Genomic DNA, 25,483 nt, shown 5'->3' on the forward strand with positions numbered 1-25,483 from the left:
CACTCCATTGTCCATGTTAGTGGCTGGCTAGGTTTTACTGAGGATGCTCCCTTCGTTTTTAGTAAGTTAGTGAGGGGCAAGGCTATCTGGGCAAATGAGGGGATGAATTGGCGGTAAAAGTTTGCAAAGCCCAGGAAACTTTGTAGTTGCTTTCTTGTGCGGGGTGGTGCCCAATCTAATACTGCTTTGACCTTCTCTGGGTCCATTTCAATGCCCTGTGGGGATATGCGATAGCCTAGGTAGTCTATCCTTTCCTGGTGGAATTCGCATTTTGAGAGTTTGGCATATAGGTGGGCGGCTCGCAGCTTCTTTAAAACCGCTCTGACAAGTTTGACGTGTTCTTCTTTTGTTTCAGTAAAGATAAGAATGTCGTCCAAGTAAACAAGGACCCCCTTAAACAGGTGCTCCCTTAGAACGTCATTGATTAATTGCATAAAGACTGCAGGGCCCCCTTGTAATCCAAATGGCAAGACTTTGAATTGATAGCACCCCATGGGGCAGTTAAATGCAATCTTCCATTCGTCCCCTTCCTTAATTCTCACGTGATAGTAAGCTTCCGTTAGGTCTAGTTTAGAAAAATTTTTCCCTTTCGATAGGTGTGACAGCATGTCTTTCATGAGGGGCAGCGGGTATAGGTTGCTTTCACTGATTGTATTCAGGGCCCTATAATCCACGCATAAACGTAAAGAGCCATCCTTCTTCTCTCTAAAAAGGACCGGGGCAGCCACTTTAGGCTTGGCTGGCTCAATGAAACCTCTCTCTAGGTTTTTTTAAATAAATCTTTCCATTTCCTCCTTCTCCTTTGGGCTCATGGAGTATAATCTGGGCTTCGGGAGTTTTGCCCCAGGCTTGAATTCAATGGTACAGTCTGTGGGTCGGTGGGGGGGAAGCTCATTCGCCCTCTCCTCACTGAAGACTTCAGCAAGGTCCCTATATTCCTCTGGTATTTCTGTTAATCTTTTTTCCTCTCCTATGGATGCTTTTTCTATTCTTGATTCTGGTAGCCTCTCTTGGGGTTTTAAGTCCATAGGGTCCCCCTTCGGGAATTTGATTTCTGTCGTCCTCCAATTTACCCAGGGGTTCCATTTTTTCAACCATTCCATCCCTAGAATCATTGGGCATTCCATACCTGGGGTCACCACAAACGTTATGTCCTCTTCATGTTTGCCCAGGGAGAGGTGTATTGGTAGAGTGGCTAGGGTAGCTGGCACCCCCCCTGCTATGGATCCATCTAGCTGGCCAAAGGAGATTGGTTGTTCCAGTCTCCTGGATGGGATGCCCAGATTCCCCACTAGTGTTGGGCTAATGAGGCAGCGGGTGCAGCCAGAGTCTATTAAGGCTTCACCTTCACAGCTTCGGCATGGGGGGGATTAATATAGTCACTGTTTTGAAGATGGGTGTGATGCATCCACTTACCAGGGGTTCGCCCTCGAGCTGTCATCTGAGGCATCCACCGGCCCTGTGGTGTAGGCTGGAGTTCTTTCCCCTTGGTGAGCAGGAAGTGGGGGGTTCTGCAATTTCCATCATTCTCATGGCCGTTTCTTTTGGCTTAGCTGAAGACTTTCCGGGTTTGTTGATTGGGAATCTGTCTGGGTTGTGCTGGGGGGCCTTTGAGCGGCATTCTACAGCTCGATGCCCTTCTCTTCCGCACTTGAAACACCCCATTTGCTTCTTGGCTGTATCCGATGATTTCACCGGTTGGTGTGTCAGCTCAGGTGGGGGGCGGCTCCATTGTTTTCTTCGGCGGTGCCTCTTCAATATGTCGATCTCTGCTTCCTCTGCCAAGACGTACCAGTCCTCAAGTCGATGTGGGTCCCCTCGGGGCAGGCAAGCGGTTCCTGTCTTATTTATGATTCTGTAAGCGGTTCCTGCTTGAGCAGGGGGCTGGACTAGATGACCTGCAAGGTCCCTTTCCACTGTCTTATTTATGATTCTGTAAGCGGTTCCTGCTTGAGCAGGGGGCTGGACTAGATGACCTCCAAGGTCCCTTTCCACTGTCTTATTTATGATTCTGTAAGCGGTTCCTGCTTGAGCAGGGGGCTGGACTAGATGACCTCCAGGGTCCCTTTCCGCTGTCTTATTTATGATTCTGTAAGCGGTTCCTGCTTGAGCAGGGGGCTGGACTAGATGACCTCCAAGGTCCCTTTCCACTGTCTTATTTATGATTCTGTAAGCGGTTCCTGCTTGAGCAGGGGGCTGGACTAGATGACCTCCAGGGTCCCTTTCCACTGTCTTATTTATGATTCTGTAAGCGGTTCCTGCTTGAGCAGGGGGCTGGACTAGATGACCTCCAAGGTCCCTTTCCACTGTCTTATTTATGATTCTGTAAGCGGTTCCTGCTTGAGCAGGGGGCTGGACTAGATGACCTCCAGGGTCCCTTCCCACCGCTGTTACGGCACGAAAGGTAGAATCGAAAATAGGAAAAAAAAAAAAAAGGCCAGATGTGGAGATTGACAGTCTTTATTGACAGATGGATCGATCGGTGGATAATCTTATTGGGGAATGATTCTGCCCCCCCCCCCGAGAGCATCCGCCATTCCTTTCCGGTGCCGGCTTTTCCTCGGATCGGAGGGCGTCGGCCGGGAATCCTGTCTTAAAAGGGGATGGAGACCCCGATGACTATCGGCTTCTTGAAGATTTTCTTGAGCCGCTTCTTCACGCTTTTCTTGACTTTCTTGAAAAATTTCTTGAACCGCTTGACCCGTTTGGGCTGGTCCTAGAGAGGAAGGAGAGGAGCGGAGAGGTAGTCAAGCCGGGTGCCCCAACCAGTAGCCCTCGGGCGAGCACTGATGATGTTCCCTAGTTGGGTCACGAGACGTCTGCAAGGAAACCACCCAGCTCAGAGTCCTCCCTCCCTCCCTCCCTTCCTTTCTTCCTTCTCCTCCTCCTCCCTTGTAGCACTGATGTCGTTCCCTAGTTGGGTCACGAGACGTCTGCAAGGAAACCACCCAGCTCTGAGAGAACCAGGGAGCCCCCCAGTCCTTCCTCCTCCTCCTCCTCCTCCTCCTCCTCCTCCTCCCCCCCCTCTCTCTCCTTCCTTCCTTCTCCTCTTCCCACTGATAATGTTCCCAAGCTGGGTCACGAGACGTCAGTAAGGAAACCACCTCTCAGAGAGCACCAAGGACCCCATAGTCTTTTTCTCCTCCTCCTCCTCCTCCTCCCTCCCTTCCTTCCTTCCTTCCTTCCTTCCTTCCTTCCTTCCTTCCTTCCTTCCTTCCTTCCTTCCTTCCTCTCTTCCTTCCTTTCTCTCTCCCCTTCCTTCCTTCCCTCCTTCCTTCCTTCCCTCCTTCCCTCCTTCCTCCCTCCCTCTCTTTCTCTCTCTCCCCTTCCTTCCTTCCTTCCTTCCTTCCTTCCTTCCTTCCTTCCTTCCTTCCTTCCTTCCTTCCTTCCTTCCTTCCTTCCTTTCTCTCTCTCTCCCCTTCCTTCCTTCCTTCCTTCCTTCCTTCCTTCCTTCCTTCCTTCCTTCCTTCCTTCCTTCCTTCCTTCCTTCCTTCCTTCCTTCCTTCTCCTCTTCCCACTGATAAGGTTCCCAAGTTGGGTCGTGAGACGTCTGCAAAGAAACCACCAATCTCAGAGAGCACCAAGGACACCAGAGCCCTCTCCTCCTCCTCCTCCTCCTCCTCTTCCTCCTCCTCCTCCTCCTCCTCCTCCTCCAACTCCAACTCCAACTCCAACTCCAACTCCTCCAACTCCAACTCCTCCTCCTCCCTTCTAGCCCTGATGACGTTCCCTAGTTGAGTCATGAGACGTCCCCCACCATGCCCCCTTCTTACCTTCTCCTCATCCTCCTTCTCCTTCTCCACCTCCTCGTCGTTCTCCGCCTCTGCCTTCGGCTCCTCCTCCTCCTCCTCCTCCTCCTCCTCCACTCCGCCCACAGGTACACAGGAGAGGACGACCACCGGGGGCGTCTCCCCAAAGAAATAGTAGCCTGTGCACTCCAGGACGACCTGTCGAGGGGACGAAAGCCGGGTGAGAATCAAGATTCGGCTCCACAGAGACCCCCTTCTCTGCGACGGTCGCACGCACAAGGTCCCGAGTTCGAGTCACTCACGCAGCCTGCTTCTGAGTAAGCCACAGATCAGTAGGGCACCATGGCCCACAGATTGGGGACCCCTGTTCTAGAAGGATCTTAGACCAGCTAAGATAGAAGCCTCAGCCTCTCCCTCGGTGCAGGTAGTCCTCGCTTTACAACCACCTCACCCTTTTTTTTCAGGGCTGTCGTGACTTTGATCAGTAAACACAACCTTCATAAGTCGAGGACTCTGTATGAAATGGACATGTCACTTTTTGCAGGGCCATCGTAACTTTGATCTCTAAACAAGACCGTCATAAGTTGAGGACTCCTTATAAAATGGACATAAGTCATTTTTTTCAGGGGGGGTTGTGACTTTGATCATTAAACAGAACTGTCGTAAGTCAAGGATTCCTTATAAAATGGACATAAGTCACTTTTTTCAGGGCCGTTGTAACTTTGATCACTAAACAGAACCGTCGTAAGTCGAGGATTCCTTATAAAATAGACATAAGTCACTTTTTTCAGGGCTGTCATGACTTTGGTCACTAAAAGGATTGTCGTAAGTCAAGGATTCCCTGTAAAATGGACATGTCATTTTTTCAGGTCCATCGTGACTTCGGTCACTAAACAGAACCGTCGTAAGTCAAGGACTCCCTGTAAAATGGATATAAATCAATTTTTTCAGGCCCATTGTAACTTTGATCACTAAATGGACCATCGTAAGTCTAGGACTCCTTGTAAAATGGACATGTCACTTTTTTCAGGGCTGTCGTGACTTCGGTCACTAAACAGACCGTTGTAAGTCAAGGACTCTCTGTAAAATGGACATAAGCCATTTTTTTCAGGGATCTTGCGACTTTGGTCAATAAACAGAACTGTCGTAAGTCGAGGACTCCTTATAAAATGGACATAAGTCACTTTTTTCAGGGCCGTCGTGACTTTGATCACTAAACAGAACTGTCGTAAGTCGAGGATTCCTTATAAAATGGACATAAGTCACTTTTTTCAGGGCTGTCATGACTTTGGTCACTAAAAGGACTGTCGTAAGTCAAGGACTCTCTGTAAAATGGACATGTCATTTTTTCAGGTCCATCGTGACTTCGGTCACTAAACAGATCAATCGTAAGTCAAGGACTCCCTGTAAAATGGATATAAATCATTTTTTTCAGGCCCATTGTAACTTTGATCACTAAATGGACCATCGTAAGTCAAAGACTCCCTGTAAAATGGACATGTTACTTTTTTCAGGGCTGTCGTGACTTCACTCACTAAACGGACCGTCGTAAGTCCTCCCTGTAAAATGGACATAAGCCATTTTTTTCAGGGCTCTTGCGACTTTGGTCACTAAACAGAACTGTCGTAAGTCAAGGACTCCTTATAAAATGGACATGTCATTTTTTTCAGGGCCGTCGTAACTTCAGTCACTAAACAGAACCGTCGTAAGTTGAGGACTCCTTATAAAATGGACATGTCATTTTTTTCAGGGCTGTTGTAACTTGGTCACTAAAAGGACTATCGTAAGTCGAGGACTTGCTGTAAAATGGACACTAAACGGAGCCGTCATAAGTTGAGGACTAGCTGTACTTTAGGGCAGGGGTAGGCAACCTTGGCTCTTTTTATGATTTGTGGACTTCAACTCCCAGAATTCCTGAGCCAGCCTGGCTCAGCTTGGAAACCTCTCTCTTTCCCCTCAGCGTGGCTGGCTCGGGAATTCTGGGAGTTGAAGTCCACCAGTCATAAAAGAGCCAAGGTGGCCTAGCCCTGCCCAAATGTTTGAATTTTGATCACCTGACCGTGAGGAAAAAATATTTAAACATTTAAACCAGGGGTCTTCAAACTTGGCCCTTTTATGACTGCGGGACTTCAACTCCCAGAATTCCTGAGCCAACATGGGGGAACTATGGCCCCTTCATGACACTTGGACTTCAACTCCCAGAATTCCTGAGCTAGCATGGGGGAAAAAGTGGCCCCTTGTGGACTTCAACTCCCAGAATTCCTGAGCCAACATGGGGGAACTATGGCCCCTTCATGACACTTGGACTTCAACTCCCAGAATTCCTGAGCTAGCATGGGGGAAAAAGTGGCCCCTTGTGGACTTCAACTCCCAGAATTCCTGAGCCAGCATGGGGGAACTATGGCCTCCTCATGACTTGTGGACTCCAACTCCCAGAATTCCTGAGCCACCACGGGGGATCTGTGGCCGCTTCATGAGTCGTGGACTTCAACTCCCAGAATTCCTGAGCCAGCATGGGGGAATTATGGCCCCCCTCATGACTTGTGGACTTCAACTCCCAGAATTCCTGAGCTAGGCATGGGGGGGGGAAGTAGTCCCTTCATGACTTGTGGACTTCAATTCCCAGAATTCCTGAGCCAGCATGGCTCAGCTTGGAAACCTCTCCCTTTCCCCTCAGCATGGCTGGCTCGGGAATTCTGGGAGTTGAAGTCCACCAGTCATAAAAGAGCCAAGGTGGCCTACGCCTGGTATAGGGTGCCATGCTAGCAGAGGAATTCTGGGAGTTGAAGTCCCCTCATCTTCCTAGTAACTCAGGGGTAGGCCACCTTGGCTCTTTTATGACTCGTGGACTTCAACTCCCAGAATTCCTCTGCCAGCATGGGGGAAGTATGAGCCCTTCATGACTGGTGGACTTCAACTCCCAGAATTCCTGAGCCAATATGGCTCAGCTTGGAAACCTCTCCCTTTCCCCTCAGCAAGGCTGGCTCGGGAATTCTGGGAGTTGAAGTCCACCAGTCATCAAAGAGCCGAACTGCTTCCAAGGCTGTGGAGGCGGTTAATCGGTTGGGTCTTGACAGCTTCCAGAACCCGAGTAAGGCCTGCAGACATTCTTCTGCACGGTTCCTTGTACCTTTTGCATGCCTGGCAGACCGAAACCATCTACAACCAGGTGGAATCGTTCCACGAGGGAGGAGCTGCGTGCGGCTTGTAAACTTCTCCTTCCTTTCGATCTTTGGAACGCGTTTTCCTCCCTCCCGGGAATGGGGAAGGTTTGTATGGGGGGGGGGGGACAACGATTTGTCTGAAAGGGGAGGGGAAGGCCTCCTGCTTGAGTAGGGGGTGGGACTAGATGACCTCCAGGGTCTTTTCCAAGTCAGTTATTCTGCTATTCTATTACTCTGTTATTCAGAGGAGGAGGAGGAGGAGGATCTCCCGCTTGAGCAGGGGGTTGGACTAGAAGACCTCCAGTGCCCCTTCCAATATTATTCGGTTAATTTTAAGTAGGAAGAGGGGGGAGGGGGAAGGGGAGGAGGAGAGTTCCTGCTTGAGCAGGGGGTTGGACTAGAAGACCTCCAGGGTCCCTTCCAAGTTTATTATTCTGTTATTAGGAGGAGGAGGAGGAGGAGGAGGAGGAAGGACTGTGGGGTCCTGGGTGCTCTCTGAGCTGGGTGGTTTCCTTGCAGACGTTTCATGACCCAACTAGGGAACATCATCAGTACTAGAAGGGGAGAGGAGGAGGAGGAGTTCCTGCGTGAGCTGGGGGTTGGACTAGAAGACCTCCAGGGTCCCTTCCAAGTTTATTACTCGGTTATTAGGAGGAGGAGGGGGAGGAGGGGGAGGAGGAGGAGTTCCTGCTTGAGCTGGGGGTTGGACTAGAAGACCTCCAGGGTCCCTGCCAAGTATATTATTCTGTTATTAGGAGGAGGAGGAGGAGGAAGAGGAAAGGGACTGTGGGATCCTGGGTGCTCTCTGAGCTGGGTGGTTTTCTTGCAGACGTTTCATGACCCAACTAGGGAACATCATCAAGGCTAGGAGGGAGGAGGAGTTCCTGTTTGAGCTGGGGGTTGGAGTAGAAGACCTCCAGGGTCCCTTCCAACTTTGTTATTCTCTTATAGGTCCCTGCTCTATCCCTGGACCTGGGCTCAGAGTTGACTTGCAGAAACGCGAGGAAGGACATCCCTGAAGACGACGGTAGAAGGGAAAGAGAACTCCGAGCGAGATCCTACAGAAGTCCCATGGATCCCCCTTCCAACTCCGACCCATCGTCAACTCAGCTTGAACATCCCTTACTCACCCCGTCTTCTTGGAAGCCGCATTCCTCCAGGGAACGTTCTTCTTCCACCTGGCACGCCGTCTCCTTGAGGGTGAAGTTCAGCTGTTGACTGCCCTCAGAATTGGGATCCTGAAACAAGACACGGGGGTTCATTTGGAAACCACCTGGACTTCCTCCCACCTTCCTTTGGAACCACGTTGAAGGACACTTGAGGGAGTCTCCTGAATCAGAAGACCTCCCAGCTCTCTTCCAACTCTGTTAGTCTATGATTCTTATGGGTCTTCTTCTTGAGCTGGGGGTTGGACTAGATGACCTCCCAGCTCCCTCCCCCCTCTGTCCTTCCCTGATTCTGCATGGAACTCCTGCTCGAGCAGGGGGTCAGACTAGATGCCCTCCCGGCTCCCTCCTCACTCCGTCCTTCCCTGATTCTGCATGGATCTCCTGCTCGAGCAGGAGGTTGGACTAGATGACCTCCCAGCTCCCTCCCAACTCTGTCCTTCGATCATTCTGCATGGATCTCCTGCTTGAGCAGGGGGTCGGACTAGATGACCTCCCAGGTCCTTCCCCACTCTGATTCTGCATGGGTCTCCTGCTCGAGCAGGGGGTCGGACTAGATGACCTCTCGGGTCCCTCCCCACTCTGTCCTTCCCTGATTCTGCATGGATCTCCTGCTTAAGCAGGGGGTTGGACTAGATGACCTCCCAGCTCCCTTCCCACTCTGTCCGATCATTCTGTCAGGGTCTCCTGGTCGAGCAGGGGGTCAGACTAGATGACCTCCCAGCTCCCTTCCAACTCTGTCCTATGATTCTGTAAGGGTCTCCTGCTTGAGCAGGGGGTGGGACTAGATGACCTCCCAGCTCCCTCCCCACTCCGTCCTTCCCTGATTCTGCCTGGGTCTTCTGCTTGAGCTGGGAGTTGGACAGATGACCTCCCAGCTCCCTTCCAACTTTGTTATTCTGTGATTCTGTAAGGGTCTCCTGCTTGAGCTGGGGGTTGGACTAGATGACCTCCCAGGTCCCTCCCCACTCTGTCCTTCCCTGATTCTGCATGGATCTCCTGCTCGAGCAGGGGGTTGGACTAGATGACCTCCCAGCTCCCTCCCAACTCTGTTATTCTGAAATTCTGTGGGGGTTGGACTAGATGACCTCTCAGCTCCCTTCCAACTCTGTCCATCGATCGTTCTGTAAGGGTCTCCTGCCTGAGCAGGGGGGTGGACTAGATGACCTCCAGGGTCCCTTCCACTATTCTTCTGTGATTCTGTAAGGATCTCCTGCTCAAGCATGGGGTTGGAGTAGATGACCTCCCAGCTCCCTCTCCCCTCTGTCCTTCCCTGATTCTGCATGGAACTCCTGCTCGAGCAGGGGGTCGGGCTAGATGACCTCCCGGCTCCCTCCCCACTCTGCTCCCGGCCACCTACCCACTCGGGCTGAGGAACGGCCTCCAGGAGGCGGTAGAGGGAGGCCTGGCCCGCCTTGCCGTTGTAGATGCTCACGGCCAGCTCCAGGGCTTCCCCGTAGCTCAGGGGCCGGTGGGCGAGGGAGGCAGGGGTCCCGCAGACGGCCAGCACCAGCAAGGTCTTCCAGAAGGAACCGTCCATCCTGGCCGCCGCTGGCTCCTTCGGATGGGATTCCCGGGGACCGGCAGGTTCCCCTTTTATGCAGGCCCCGGAGAGGCGGGTCCTCGCCTTCCTGGCTGGGGGGAACCCGGGATTTTCCCCCAGTGTGGAATTATTTGGAGGATCTTCCTGAAAACGAGACACTCCTTTTTCTTCTTCTTCTTCTTCTTCTTGAATTGAGAAAGGGGAAGAGAGAAACTCCAGTTTGGAAATCCCAGTGGGCTTCTGGCCAGTTTCCAAATCGGGCTGACGCAACCTGGGCAATTCCCCCACCATCCCGGCATTGGGGGAGCTTGGAGAAGGGGTGGTAGGGGGGGGTTGTGTGTAGGGGGGGGTTTGAAGAAGTCCAGGCATCTGAAGGTGCTCTTTTGATGGAGGAGGAAAAAAACCTTCCCTGCATGAGCAGGGGGCTGGACTAGGTGACCTCCAAGGTCCCTTTCCACTGTCTTATTTATGAGTCTGTAAGCGGTTCCTGCTTGAGCAGGGGGCTGGACTAGATGACCTGCAGGGTCCCTTTCCACTGTCTTATTTATGAGTCTGTAAGCGGTTCCTGCTTGAGCAGGGGGCTGGACTAAATGACCTGCAGGGTCCCTTTCCACTGTCTTATTTATGAGTCTGTAAGCGGTTCCTGCTTGAGCAGGGGGCTGGACTAGATGACCTGCAGGGTCCCTTTCCCCTGGCTTATTTATGATTCTGTAAGCGGTTCTTGCTGGAGCAGGGGGCTGGACTAGATGACCTCCAGGGTCCCTTTCCACTGTCTTATTTATGATTCTGTAAGCGGTTCCTGCTGGAGCAGGGGGCTGGACTAGATGACCTGCAGGGTCCCTTTCCACTGTCTTATTTATGAGTCTGTAAGCGGTTCCTGCTTGAGCAGGGGGCTGGACTAGATGACCTGCAGGGTCCCTTTCCACTGTCTTATTTATGATTCTGTAAGCGGTTCCTGCTGGAGCAGGGGGCTGGACTAGATGACCTGCAGGGTCCCTTTCCACTGTCTTATTTATGATTCTGTAAGCGGTTCCTGCTGGAGCAGGGGGCTGGACTAGATGACCTGCAGGGTCCCTTTCCACTGTCTTATTTATGAGTCTGTAAGCGGTTCCTGCTTGAGCAGGGGGCTGGACTAGATGACCTCCAGGATCCCTTTCCACTGTCTTATTTATGATTCTGTAAGCGGTTCCTGCTGGAGCAGGGGGCTGGACTGGATGACCTCCAGGGTCCTTTTCAACTGTCTTATTTATGAGTCTGTAAGCGGTTCCTGCTTGAGCAGGGGGCTGGACTAGATGACCTCCAGGATCCCTTTCCACTGTCTTATTTATGAGTCTGTAAGTGGTTCCTGCTTGAGCAGGGGGCTGGACTAGATGACCTCCAGGATCCCTTTCCACTGTCTTATTTATGAGTCTGTAAGCGGTTCCTGCTTGAGCAGGGGGCTGGACTAGATGACCTCCAGGGTCCCTTTCCACTGTCTTATTTATGATTCTGTAAGCGGTTCCTGCTTGAGCAGGGGGCTGGACTAGATGACCTCCAGGGTCCCTTCCCACTGCTGTTACGGCATGAAACGTAGAATCGAAAATAGGGGGGGGGGAAGCCAGATATGGAGATTGACAGTCTTTATTGATGGATGGATCGGGGAATGATTCTGCCCCCCCCCCCCCGAGAGCATCCGTCATTCCTTTCCGGTGCCGGCTTTTCCTCGGATCGGAGCATGGCGGAGAGAAACTCCGGTTTGGAAATCCCAGTGGGCTTCTGGCCGGTTTCCAAATCGGGCTGACGCAACCTGGGCAATTCCCCCACCATCCCGGCACTGGGGGAGCTTGGAGAAGGGGTGGTAGGGGGGGGTTGTGTGTGTGTCTGTGGGGGGGAGTTGAAGAAGTCCAGGCATCTGAAGGTGCTCTTTCGATGGAGGAGGAGGAGGAGGAGGAGGAGGAGGAGGAGGAGGAGGAGGAGGAGGAGGAAAAGAGAAGGGTCTTGTGCAGGGGGTTTGACGAGAAGATCTCCACGGTCACATCCAACTGTGATTCTGTTATCTGGAGGAGGAGGAGGGGGAGGAGGACTGGGAGGGGGTCCCTGGTGCTCTCTGAGCTGGGTGGTTTCCTTGCAGACGTCTCGTGACCCAACTAGGGAACATTATCAGTATGAGCAGGAGCAGGAGCAGGAGGAGGAGGGGAGGGCTCTGGGGTCCTTGGTGCTCTCTGAGCTGGGTGGTTTCCTTGCAGACGTCTCGTGACCCAACTAGGGAACATTATCAGGAGGAGGGGGAGGAGGGGGAGGAGAGGGTTCTGGGGTCCTTGGTGCTCTCTGAGCTGGGTGGTTTCTTTGCAGATGTCTCACGACCCAACTTGGGAACATTATCAGTGAGAGGAGGAGGAGGAAGGAAGGAAGGAAGGAAGGAAGGAAGGAAGGAAGGAAGGAAGGAAGGAAGGAAGGAAGGAAGGAGAGAGAGAGGCCAATCAATCAACTGTGATTCTGTTATTTGGAGGAGGAGGAGGAAGAAGAAGAAAAGAGAAGTGCAGGGGGTTTGACGAGAAAACCTCCAGGGTCACGTCCAACTGTGATTCTGTTTTTTGGAGGAGGAGGGGGAGGAGGAGAAGAGAAGGGTCTCTTGCTTGAGTAGGGGGCTGGACTAGATGACCTCCCCGGTCCCTTCCAACTCTGTCCTTCTATGATTCTGTAAGGGTCTCCTGCTTGAGCATGGGGTTGGACGAGAGAGAGAGAGAGGGAGAGAGTGTGTCAGACAGACAGACAGACAGACAGATATGATACATAAAAGAGAGACAGACAGACAGACAGACAGATATAGTCATAGAGAGAGAGATAGTCAGAAAGATATATATAGAGAGAGACAGATATGATACATAAAAGAGACAGAATGATAGATAGAAAGATAGATATATAGACAGACACAGATATGATACATAAAAGAGAGACAGACAGACAGACAGACAGACAGATAGATAGATAGATATAGTCATAGAGAGAGAGATAGAAAGATATATATAGAGAGAGACAGATATGATACATAAAAGAGACAGAATGATAGATAGAAAGATAGATATATAGACAGACACAGATATGATACATAAAAGAGAGACAGACAGACAGACAGACAGACAGATAGATAGATAGATATAGTCATAGAGAGAGAGATAGAAAGATATATATAGAGAGAGACAGATATGATACATAAAAGAGACAGAATGATAGATAGAAAGATAGATATATAGACAGACACAGATATGATACATAAAAGAGAGACAGACAGACAGACAGACAGACAGATAGATAGATAGATAGATATAGTCATAGAGAGAGAGATAGAAAGATATATATAGAGAGAGACAGATATGATACATAAAAGAGACAGAATGATAGATAGAAAGATAGATATATAGACAGACACAGATGATACATAAAAGAGAGACAGACAGACAGACAGACAGACAGATAGATAGATAGATAGATAGATATAGTCATAGAGAGAGAGATAGAAAGATATATATAGAGAGAGACAGATATGATACATAAAAGAGACAGAATGATAGATAGATATATAGACAGACACAGATATGATACATAAAAGAGAGACAGACAGATAGATATAGTCAGAGATAGACAGATAGTCAGAAAGATATATATATATAGAGAGACAGATATGATACATAAAAGAGACAGAATGATAGATAGAGATAGAAAGATAGATATATAGAGAGACAGACAGACAGATACGATAGATAAAAGAGAGACATAGATAGTGAAGGGATTTTATGCTTATGATTTTAGTATGTTTAAGTTTGACATTAGCATTTATTTTATATATAGTGACCATTTTATATTGATACTTATAGTGTTATCATGTCATCATTGTTTTGTTATTTTGTCATCATTATTTTGTAGTTAATTGCTTGATCAGATGCTTTATATATATATTGGGAAAGTAAGGGCTTCATGCTTTAGGTACAGGTGATTGCTTATATGAAAAGAGCACAGTAAGGGGAGGGGGAAAGGAGTGACGGATGGAGCCTGGATTGCTGTGCATGAGTCATCATCTAGGAATTGTTTTTTTGTGCCATCTTTGCCTGGTCCCAAGACCTGATCTCTTTGTTCTGAAAAGGTATAAAAGGTGGAAGACATCTTTTCTGGTTCTTGCCTTCGTCTCTCTACCAGCCACGAAGAGAGATGGGGTCACCCAACTTTATTTTGATCAAAATAAAAGTTGTTTTGCTTGCTAAAACTCTCGGCTCAGGAGTTTCTTTGGCGCTTTTAAATTCCTGAGTAATGCTGGGGCAATTGTGAGGTTAAGTGGAAAACCTTACAATAGATAGAGAGATAGATAGATATAGTCAGATAGAGAGAGATAGAAATAGATATATAGAGAGAGACAGACACAGATATGATACATAAAAGAGAGAGAGTGATAGAAAGATTGATAGAAAGATAGATAGATATAGAGACAGATATGATACATGAAAGAGACATAGATATATATATATAGACAGAGAGATTGTCAGAAAGATAGATATATAGAGAGAGATAGACAGACACAGATATGATACATAAAAGAGAGAGAGTGATAGAAAGATAGATAGGTAGAAAGATAGATATAGACAGATATGATACATGAAAGAGATAGACAGATAGATATAGATAGAGATTGTCAGAAAGATAGACATATATATAGAGAGAGACAGACACAGATATGATACATAAAAGAGAGAGTGATAGAAAGATATAGAAAGATAGATAGATATAGAGAGAGACAGATATGATACATGAAAGACAGATAGAGAGAGAGAGATTGTCAGAAAGATAGATATATAGAGACAGAAACAGATATGATACATAAAAGAGAGAGAGTGATAGAAAGATAGATAGAAAGATAGATATAGAGAGAGACAGATATGATACATGAAAGAGACATAGATAGAGAGATTGTCAGAAAGATAGATATATAGAGACAGACAGATATTACATAAAAGAGAGAGTGATAGAAAGATATAGAAAGATAGATATAGAGAGAGACAGATATGATACATCAAAGACATAGATAGATAGATAGATAGATAGATAGATAGATAGATAGATTGTCAGAAAGAGATATATAGAGACAGACAGAAACAGATATGATACATAAAAGAGAGAGAGTGATAGAAAGATAGATAGAAAGATAGATATAGAGAGACAGATATGATACATGAAAGAGACATAGATAGATATAGAGAGAGATTGTCAGAAAGATAGATATATAGAGAGAGACAGACAGACACAGATATGATACATAAAAGAGAGAGTGATAGATAGAAAGATAGATATATAGAGAGACAGATATGATACATGAAAGAGACAGATAGATATAGATAGAGATTGTCAGAAAGATAGATATATATAGAGAGACAGACAGACACAGATATGATACATAAAAGAAAGAGTGATAGATAGATAGAAAGATAGATATAGAGAGAGACAGATATGATACATGAAAGAGACAGATAGATAGATATAGATAGAGATTGTCAGAAAGATAGATATATATAGAGAGACAGACAGATATGATACATAAAAGAGAGAGTGATAGAAAGATAAATAGATAGAAAGATAGAGAGAGATACATGAAAGAGACATAGATAGATAGATATATTGTCAGAAAGATAGATATATAGAGACAGACAGACACAGATATGATACATAAAAGAGAGAGAGTGATAGAAAGATAGATAGATAGAAAGATAGATATAGAGAGAGATATGATACATGAAAGAGACATAGATAGATAGATATAGATAGAGAGAGATTGTCAGAAAGATAGATATATATAGAGAGACAGACAGACACAGATATGATACATAAAAGAGATAGAATGATAGACAGACAAACAAACAAACAAACACAGAGATGATAGATAAGAGAGAGAGAGAGAGTCTTTGGCCCTCCTGATTGATGGGCCTCCGAGCCCAGCCTTCACAATCCGAACCCTGATGCCTGCGGCACCACACAATCGCTTGTGCAAAGGAGGCCGATTGTGCAAGGCCCCCATTTGGATGGCTCGCACCCTCCCCTCCCTCCGGTTCCCGTAAGGCCCGTTGAAGGCGGCCCCTGAGCAGGCCCAACTCCAGGGAGCAAAAGGACGGGCTGAGTCACACCTAACTCTGTGCGGAAAGTCCACACAAAATAGGGAACTCACAACTCCACCGGTGTGAAGCGGGAAGCCCATAAGCAACAGGAAGCATGTGAGCAGAAGCTGGAAACCGAAAGTGGGAACTCCTGAACCTGGGTCTCACGATAATCACCTGCTTTTATTAGGTATTTCTTTCTGGGATGGATATTTTACTTTTATTATTTTGGAAAATGATTCCAGGTGGCTAAGATATCTAAGACTATCTAGAACTCCCCGTCTCCTGGTGATTGGCCCAAAGTCACCCAGCTGGCTTTCATGGCTGAGGCGGGACTAGAACTCACAGTCTCCTGGTGATTGGCCCAAAGTCACCCAGCTGTCTTTCATGCCTAAGGCGAGACTAGAACTCCCCATCTTCTGGTGATTGGCCCAAAGTCACCCAGCTAGCTTTCATGCCTAAGGCGGGACTAGAACTCCCCGTCTCCTGGTGATTGGCCCAAAGTCACCCATCCGGCTTTCATGCCTAAGGCGGGACTAGAACTCCCCGTCTCCTGGTGATTGGCCCAAAGTCACCCATCCAGCTTTCATGCCTAAGGCGGGACTAGAACTCACCGTCTCCTGGTGATTGGCCTAAAGTCACCCATCCAGCTTTCATGCCTAAGGCGGGACTAGAACTCACCGTCTCCTGGTGATTGGCCTAAAGTCACCCATCCGGCTTTCATGCCTAAGGCGGGACTAGAACTCCCAGCTTCCTGGTGATTGGCCTAAAGCACAGGTCGGCAACCTGCGGCTCCAAAGCCGCATGCGGCTCTTTGAGCCTTCCCCTGCGGCTCCCAGCCTCCTCTGCCTTTGCAGAGAGAGACAGAGACAGAGACAGAGAGAGGCAATTGCGCTTCCCTGCCTCTCCCTCTCTCTCTCTCTCTCTCTCTCTCTCTCTCTCTCTCTCTCTCTCTCTCTCTCTCTGTGTGTGTGTGTGTGTGTGTGTATGTGTGTGTGTAAAAAAAAAAAGATTGCACTCACAGTATTCTCAGAGGAGCTGAAAAGCTTACTGGACGGAGCCCCTCCCTTTGCTGCGTCTCTGCAGGAAGCAGGAAGGGCAGGAGAGAGCTAGCTAGCCCAGCTAGGCTGACTCAGGAATTCTGGGAGTTGAAGTCCATGAGTCATAAAAGAGACGAGGTTGCTTACCCCTGAGCTTGTTGGACAACAGCTTGAAGCTTGCCAGGTGAGCAGCAGATAGGAGGGGGGGGGAGAAAGAGAGCGAGAGAAACAGAGGGAGGGAGGGAGGGAGAGAGAGAGGAAAGAGAGAGAGGAAAGAGAGAGAGAAAGAAAGAGAGTGGGGGAAGAGGAGTGGCAGACCAAGGGCAGATAGAGAGGGAGGGGGAGAGAGAGACAAACACTGCATATATCCTTTTTTTACCTTTGTGTGTATGTAATTTTATTCTCTTAAAGCATTCTTTTGGTGATCATTGTTTTAATAGTATGGATATTCCCAAGAGTCATATTTTTACTTTTATTTTTAATGTGTGTGTGTGTGTGTATATATATATATATATACACACACACACACATACACACACACACACACACATACACACACACACACCTATAATAAAGGTAAAAAAGGATATATGCAGTGTTATCTTCGTTTTAGATATCAAAAGGGTTTTGCGGCTCCCAGTGTTTTGTTTTTGGTGGGAAACGGGTCCAAGTGGCTCTCCGAGTGTTTTGGGTTGCCTACCCCTGGCCTAAAGTCACCCATCCGGCTTTCATGCCTAAGGCGGGACTAGAACTCACCATCTCCTGGTGATTGGCCCAAAGTCACCCAGCTGGCTTTCATGCCTAGTGCAGAACTAGAACTCACTGTCTCCTAGTGATTAGCGCAGAATCACCCAGTCGGCTTTCATGCCTAAGGCGGGACTAGAACTCACCGTCTCCTGGTGATTGGCCCAAAGTCACCCAGCCAACTTTCATGCCTAAGGCGGGACTAGAACTCACCGTCTCCTGGTGATTGGCCCAAAGTCACCCAGCTGGTGTTCATACCAAACCCTGGATCATAATGGTCTCTCACTTGCTAGCCTAGTTTCAATTTATAATTTATGAATATGATCATCTAAAAATCTAAAAAAAAATGAGGCTGGGAGTCGTTGCGTGATTCTGCGTTGTGGTGATTGTTGTCGTCAAATAAATAACAGTTATTTTTTTTTGATCCAGTTTGAAATTGGACACTTGCCAGGAGTTGCATAAGGATTAAAGGAAACAAACCAGGATGAGAAACTCCGTGAAGGCTAAAGATTCAACAATGGCTTGCGGGGACATAATCAGAAGGACAGGCCAATCAATCAAGCGATCGATCAATCAATCGACCAATTCGATTAGGAAAGCTACAGGGGAGAAGGTCTGGATGGGACCTTCCTATTCCCGGTCTCCCGTTTGCTTCGAGCAACGGGAATATTTCGGCGGTTTTGGATTCAGAGATTTTTTTTAAATAAATGAACGGTTAACAGTTTGTCTTCCTCTTCTTCAATCTCCAACACAGAATCCTTCTATGCTTCTATAAGGATCTCCTGCCTGAGCAGGGGGTTGGACTAGATGACCGCCGAGGTGCCTTCCAACTCTGTCATTCTGTGATTCTCTAAAGGTTTCCTGCCTGAGCAGGGGGTTGGACTAGATGACCTCTGAGGTCCCTTCCAAATCTGTTATTCTCTGATTCTCTAAAGGCTTCCTGCCTGAGCAGGGGGTTGGACTAGATGACCTCTGAGGTCCCTTCCAACTCTGTTATTCTATGATTCTCTAAGTGTTTCCTGTCTGAGCAGGTTGTTGGACTAGATGACCTCTGAGGTCTCTTCCAACTCTGTTATTCTATGATTCTCTAAAGGCTTCCTGCCTGACCAGGGGGTTGGACTAGATGACCTCTGAGATCCCTTCCGTTATTCTATGATTCTCTAAGCGTTTCCTGTCTGAGCAGGGGGTTGGACTAGATGACCTCTGAGGTCTCTTCCAACTCTGTTATTCTATGATTCTCTAAAGGCTTCCTGCCTGACCAGGGGGTTGGACTAGATGACCTCTGAGATCCCTTCCGTTATTCTATGATTCTCTAAGCGTTTCCTGTCTGAGCAGGGGGTTGGACTCGATGACCTCTGAGGTGTCTTCCAACTCTGTTATTCTATGATTCTCTAAAGGCTTCCTGCCTGAGCAGGGGGTTGGACTAGATGACCTCTGAGGTCCCTTCCAAGTCTGTTATTCTATGATTCTCTAAGCGTTTCCTGTCTGAGCAGGGGGTTGGACTAGATGACCTCCGAGGTCCCTTCCAAGTCTGTTATTCTATGATTCTCTAAGCGTTTCCTGTCTGAGCAGGGGGCTGGACTAGATGACCTCCAACGCCCCTTCCCACTCTGTTACTCTGTGATCCCATCCCTTTCCTATCCCTATAAAACCCAGTAAAATATTTATGAAAAAAAAAGAAAAAAGAAAAGTGATCCTCCCATTTAGATAAAATACAGCGAAGGAAATCAGTTGAAGGAAACAAAAAATATGTTTGGGGAAAAACAACTGGAAAACCCCAAGTTGGCCCAGAGAAATAAGGAAGGAATCTCCACAAGTCTTGTAAAAACCTATTTGCCTATTTTGTAAAACACACAGACACACACACACACACAAAAAAAACCACAAAGAGACGGCTTTCCTCGGTCTTGTTTCTGCATTGATTTGGGTTTTTTTTTAATTTAGTTTAAAAAAAAAAAAAAGCTGCCTCAAAAATATTTCCTGCCATTTCTCCCCTTCACTTCACTCCTTCCTGCCTGAGCAGGGGGTTGGGCTAGATGACCTCCGAGGTACCTTCCAACTCTGTTATTCTATGATTCTCTAAGCGTTTCATGCGTGAGCAGGGGGTTGGACTGGATGACCTCTGAGGTCCCTTCCAACTCTGTTATTCTATGATTCTCTAAAGGTTTGCTACCTGAGCAGGGGTTGGACTAGATGACCTCCAAGGTCCCATCTAACTCTGTTAGTCTATGATTCTCTAAGGGTTTCCTGCCTGGGCAGGGGGTCGGACTGGATGACCTCCAAGGTCTCATCTAACTGTTATTCTATGATTCTCTAAGGATTCCTGCCTGAGCAGGGGGTTGGACTGGATGACCTCTGAGGTCCCTTCCAACTGATTCTAAGATTCTCTAAGGGTCTCCTGCCTGAGGAGGGGGTTGGACTAGATGACCTCCAAGGTTCCTTCCAACTCTAATTCTTACTCTTACTACTACTACTACTACTATTATCTACTTTCTCCTTTTCCCTTTCCCAGCTCCATTCAGATTTTAATTCTAATTTGAATTCCAATTTAAAATTGACACCCTCATTCCCAAAACTCGGCATTCTCTCCACCGTTCTCCTATGGAGGGAATTTATTTTATTTTATTTTATTTTTTTCTGGGATCGGAGATCGGAGATGGGATCCTCCCGGAATCTTCTCTTAGGAAGCGACGGATCCGGGAACGAGCTTCTTTTTCCGGAACAATTTTTCCATGCCTTTTTTCAGCTTCTTGAAGACCCGCAGGAATCTCTTCGCCCGGCGGGGCTGATCCTAGAGGAGAACGTGTTGGGTCAGGATCAGGTTGATCCGTTGGGGATCGAAAAGCAAGACCCGTTTTGGGAATAGTCCTCGCTTTACGACGGAGGGTTTAGGCCTTGAAAAATGGGACCTTGGGGCCGTTTCCCGCCCTTACGACCGAGATAGCGTCAAAATGAAGACAGCTTGGGGCAACCGACTCGTATTTATGATGGTCGCAGTGTCCCACGTTCCCCCTTTTGCGGCCTTCCGACGACCGAAGTCAAGGAGGGGGAGATGCCGGGTTCACTTAATGACGAGGTTACGGGTTTGTCAACGGCGCTGATGCACTGAACAGTGGTGGCAGGGAAGGGCATTAAAAATGGGGCAAAAGTCCAATATAACCTAAAGAAAAAATGGACGGACGACAATTAAAATCAAAGGAGAGAAGCAACCTGGAACGAAGGAGAAACGTTTAAACGGTGAAGACGATTAGCCGGTGGGACTGCTGGCCACCAGATGTTGCGGGCCCTTCGTCACGGGAGGTTTTTTTTTTTTTTAGAGAAGAGACTGGACAGCCGTTTGCCTGAAAGGGCATATAGGGTCTCCTGCTTGAGCAGGGGGTTGGACTAGATGACCTCCAGGGTGGCTTCCAACTCTGTTATTCTGTGATTCTCTAACGATTTCCTGTCTGAGCAGGGGGTCGGACTAGATGACCTCCAGGGTCCCTTCCAACTCTGTCATTCTATGATTCTGTAAGGGTCTCCTGCTTGAGCAGGGGGCTGGACTAGATGACCTCCAGGGTCCCTTCCAACTCTGTTATTCTGTGATTCTCTAACGATTTCCTGTCTGAGCAGGGGGTTGGATTAGATGACCTCCAGGATCCCTTCCAACTCTGTCATTCTATGATTCTGTAAGGGCCTCCTGCTTGAGTAAGGGGTTGGACTAGATGACCTCCAGGGTCCCTTCCAACTCTGTCATTCTATGATTCTGTAAAGGTCTCCTCTTTGAGCAGGGGACTGGACTAGATGACCTCCAGGGTCCCTTCCAACTCTGTCATTCTATGATTCTGTAAGGGCCTCCTGCTCGAGTAAGGGGTTGGACTAGATGACCTCCAGGGTCCCTTCCAACTCTGTCATTCTATGATTCTGTAAAGGTCTCCTCTTTGAGCAGGGGACTGGACTAGAAGACCTCCAGGGTCCCTTCCAACTCTGTCATTCTATGATTCTGTAAGGGCCTCCTGCTTGAGTAAGGGGTTGGACTAGATGACCTCCAGGGTCCCTTCCCACTCCGTCATTCTATGATTTTGTAAGGATCTCCTGCTTGAGCAGGGGTTGGACTAGATGACCTCCGAGGTCCCATCCAACCCTGTTATTCTATGACTCTGGTAAGGGTCTCTTGCTCGAGCAGCGAGCTGGACTAGATGACCACGGGGGCCCCTTCCAACTCTATTGTTCTGTGCTCTATGTTCTAGTCCAACCCCCTGCTCAAGCAGGAGACCCTACACAATTCTAGACAAATAGCTGTCCAGTCCCTTCTTAAAAACCTCCCGTGATGGAGCGCTCACAACTTCTGGTGGCAAGGAGTTCCACTGGTTCATTGTCCTCACTGTCAGGAAGTTTCTCCTTAGTTCCAGGTTGCTTCTCTCCTGGATGAGTTTCCATCTGTTGCTTCTTCTCCTGCCTTCCTGGTGCTTTGGAAAATACGTTGACCCCCTTCCTTCCTTCTTTCCTTCCTTCCTTCCTTCCTTCCTTCCCTCCCTCCCTCCCTCCCTCCCTCCCTCCCTTCCTTCCTTCCTTCCTTCCTTCCTTCCTTCCGTCCTTCCTCTTTTTCTCCTGCCTTATAGGATCCTAGGACTGGAAGGCACTTTGAAGGTCATCCAGACCAGTCCCCTGCTCAAGCAGGAGATCTTTAGAGAATCACAGAGTGGGAAGGGACCTTGGAGGTCATCTAGTCCAGCCCCTGTTCAAACAGGAGAGATTTAGAGAATCATAGTTGGAAGGGACCTTGGAGGTCATCCAGACCAGCCCCTGGCTCAAGCAGGAGACCTTTAGAGAATCACAGAATGACAGAGCTGGAAGGGACCTTGGAGGACATCTAGTCCAGCCCCCTGCTCAAGCAGGAGGTTTTTCTCCTTCGTTCCAGGTTGCTTCTCTCCTGAATGAGTTTCCATCCGTTGCTTCTTCTCCTGCCTTCCTGGTGCTTTGGAAAATACGTTGATCCCTTTTCTTCCTTCCTTCCTTCCTTCCTTCCTTCCTTCCTTCCTTCCTTCCTTCCTTCCCTCCCTCCCGCCCGCCCGCCCGCCTGCCTGCCTTATAGGATCCTAGGGCTGAAAGGCACCTTGGAGGTCATCCAGACCAGCCCCCTGCTCAAGCAGGAGACCTTTAGAGAATCATAGAGTGGGGAGGGACCTCGGAGGTCATCCAGACCAGCCCCCTGCTCAAGCAGGAGACCTTTAGAGAATCACAGAGTGGGGAGGGACCTCGGAGGTCATCCAGACCAGCCCCCTGCTCAAGCAGGAGACCTTTAGAGAATCACAGAGTGGGAAGGGACCTTGGAGGTCATCTAGTCCAGCACTTTCCACACACCCTCAACCTCCCCCCCCCCGAGATGGGTAGTGGTTCTGCAAGGAGGGGATTCAGTCCACTTTTGCGACAGGGGAGATGATGGACGGATGGATGGATGGATTTTTAAGGTCCCAACCCGAAACTTTCTTTCGCTTTCAGGAACTGGAATGCAGGAAGCAGCAAAATCGACGTTTGCACAATTCGTGCCAATCCAGGGGCCTTTCCTTTCCCACCCCTTGGCTTGAGCCATGATTATTTCCTCAATGAGGGCTTCTCCTTCCCCTTTCGACTTCAAAATCCAACTTTCGCAAAAGGGAGAGCCTTCAGGAGGAAGTGGAGGAGAAATTCTTCACAGCTTTCCGGAAATTACTTCACGGTCGTCATACGATCTGAACTCGGGAGGAACCCAAGTTTCAGAACAGAAACAGAACAGAAGAACCAGAGTTGCAGGGGGACCTCGGAGGCCATCTAGTCCAGCCCCCCCCTGCTCAAGCAGGAGACCCTCACAGAATCAGGGGATGACAGAGTTGGAGGGGACCCTGGAGGTCATCTAGTCCAACCCCCCCTGCTCGAGCAGGAGACCCTCACAAAATCATGGGATGACAGAGTTGGGGGGGGTACCTTGGAGGTCATCTAGTCCAACCCCCTGCTCAAGCAGGAGACCTTCAAGAATCGTGAGTTGACAGAGTTGGAGGGGACCTTGGAGGTCATCTAGTCCAAACCCCCCCTGCTCGAGCAGGAGACCCTTACAGCATCATAGAATCAGAATACAGCTGGAAGGGACCTTGGAGGTCATCTAGTCCAGCCCCCTGCTCAGGCAGGAAACCCATAGAGAATCACAAAATAACAGAGTAGGAAGGGACCTTGGAGGTCATCTAGTCCAGCCCCCTGCTCAAGCAGGAGACCATCACAGAATCGTGGGGAGGACAGAGTTGGAGGGGCCCTTGGAGGTCATCCAGTCCAACCCCCTGCTCAAGCAGGAGACCTTTAGAGAATCACAGAATCCTCATCATCTCCTCCTCCTCCTCCTTCTTCTTCTCCTCCTCCTACTCCTCCTCCTCCTCTCAAACACTTCTTTCTTCCACTTTGGATGTTCCCCAATTGGGTCATAAAACATCTGTAGAAAAACACCGAGTTCTGACAGGAACAAGAACCCTATAGTCCTGTCCTGTCCTTTCCTTCCTTCCTTCCTTCCTTCCTTCCTTCCTTCCTTCCTTCCTTCATTCCTTCCTTCTTCTTCCCTCCCTCCCTCCCTCCCTCCCTCCCTCCCTCCCTCCCTCCCTCCCTTCCTTCCTTCCTTCCTCCCTCCTTTCCTTCTTTTCTCCTCCTCCTCTTCCAAATAACAGAGCTGGAAGGGACCTTGGAGGTCATCTAGTCCAACCTCCTTCTCCGGTGGGAAACCCTCCTCCTCTTCCCTCCCTCCCTCCCTCCCTTCCAGCACTGATGACGTTCCCTAATTCGGTCGTGAAATGTCTGCAAGAAAACCACCCAGCTCAGAGAGCACCAAGGACCCCACAGTTCTTCTTCCTCCTCCTCCTCCTGTCTTACCTTCTCCTCCTCTTCCTTCTTCTTCTCCTTCTCCTCCTCCTCCTCCTGCTTCTCCTCCTCCTGCTTCTTCTCTTCCTTCTTCTCCTCTTCCCTTTTCTCCACTTCTTCTCCCTTCTTCTCCTGCTTTCCACCCACAGGTACACAGCTGAGCACAACTACGGGAGGCCTCTCCTCCAAGACGTAATAGCCGAGGCATTGTCTGATCACCTGTAGAGGAGCAAAAAAAAAAAAAAAAATACGCATCAATGAAGGCAAATGTAGGGGTCCTTTCCGAGCTTTTGGATTCGTGCTGGAGCCCATCTTCAAGGAACTTCTCTCTTTTCCGGAATGTGGAATGTGGAGAGAGAGAAGTTCGGAACAGAATAGAATAGAATAGAATAGAATAGAATAGAATAGAATAGAATAGGATAGGATAGGATAGGATAGGATAGGATAGGATAGGATAGGATAGGATAGGATAGGATAGGATAGGATAGGATAGAATATAGAATAAAATAGAGAACATAAAAATTAGAATATAGAATAGAATAGAGAACATAATTAGAATAGAATAGAATAGAAAACATAATAGAGAACATAATAGAATAGAATAGAATAGAAAACATAATAGAGAACATAATAAGAGAACAATAGAATAGAGAACACAGAAGAGAAGAGAAGAGAATAATAGGAATACATAATATAGAATAAAATAGAGAACATAGAATAGAATAGAATAGAATAGAATAGAATAGAATAGAATAGAAAACATAATAGAGAACATAATAGAATAGAATAGAGAACACGGAATGGAATGGAATAGAATAGAATAGAATAGAAAACAATAGAGAACAGAATAGAATAGAAATACATAATATAGAATAGAATAGAGAACATAATTAGAATAGAATAGAACAGAAATAATAGAAAATAGAATAGAATAGAATAGAATAGAATAGAATAGAATAGAATAGAAAACATAATGAGAACATAATAGAATAGAATAGAGAATACAGAACAATAGAATAGAAAACATAATGGAGAATAGAATAAAATAGAATAGGAATACATAATATAGAATAGAATAGAGAACATAATAGAATAGAATAGAG

General features: G+C 48.0%; 2 protein-coding genes and 1 long non-coding RNA gene across 4 annotated transcripts in view; 1 reads left to right on the plus strand and 2 right to left on the minus strand.

Annotated features, from left to right (window-relative positions):
* Nucleotides 1–2,444: 2,444 nt before the first annotated feature.
* Nucleotides 2,445–16,782, minus strand: LOC120319698 (lachesicidin). Its single transcript, XM_039368805.1, has 5 exons — nt 16,761–16,782; nt 9,440–9,804; nt 8,044–8,151; nt 3,774–3,947; nt 2,445–2,716 (listed from the first exon to the last, which is right to left on the minus strand). The coding sequence occupies exons 2-5, from the start codon at nt 9,617–9,619 to the stop codon at nt 2,594–2,596; spliced, it is 585 nt and encodes a 194-aa protein (XP_039224739.1). The 5' UTR covers nt 9,620–9,804; nt 16,761–16,782; the 3' UTR covers nt 2,445–2,593.
* Nucleotides 16,783–16,902: 120 nt separating this feature from the next.
* On the plus strand, nt 16,903–18,246 carry LOC120319699. Its single transcript, XR_005559812.1, has 2 exons — nt 16,903–16,962; nt 17,952–18,246. It is a non-coding gene; the product is annotated as an uncharacterized LOC120319699 (long non-coding RNA).
* Nucleotides 18,247–19,928: 1,682 nt separating this feature from the next.
* Nucleotides 19,929–25,483, minus strand: part of LOC120319686 (cathelicidin-related antimicrobial peptide Bf-CRAMP-like) — an 11,222-nt gene continuing 5,667 nt past the window's right edge. Inside the window, exons 3-4 of one of the 2 annotated variants that reach the window (XM_039368787.1) lie at nt 24,393–24,599; nt 19,929–20,682 (exon numbers count right to left, since the gene is read on the minus strand). In XM_039368787.1, coding sequence (XP_039224721.1) covers nt 20,611–20,682; nt 24,393–24,599 — 279 coding nt within the window. In that variant the 3' untranslated portion in view covers nt 19,929–20,610. The remainder of the gene's footprint in view (nt 20,683–24,392; nt 24,600–25,483) is intronic. The other variant, XM_039368786.1, reaches the window with a different exon arrangement.

Source organism: Crotalus tigris, unplaced genomic scaffold, assembly GCF_016545835.1.
Source record: "Crotalus tigris isolate CLP2741 ecotype Arizona unplaced genomic scaffold, ASM1654583v1 scf7180000020932.1150333, whole genome shotgun sequence".
NCBI lineage: Eukaryota > Metazoa > Chordata > Lepidosauria > Squamata > Viperidae > Crotalus > Crotalus tigris.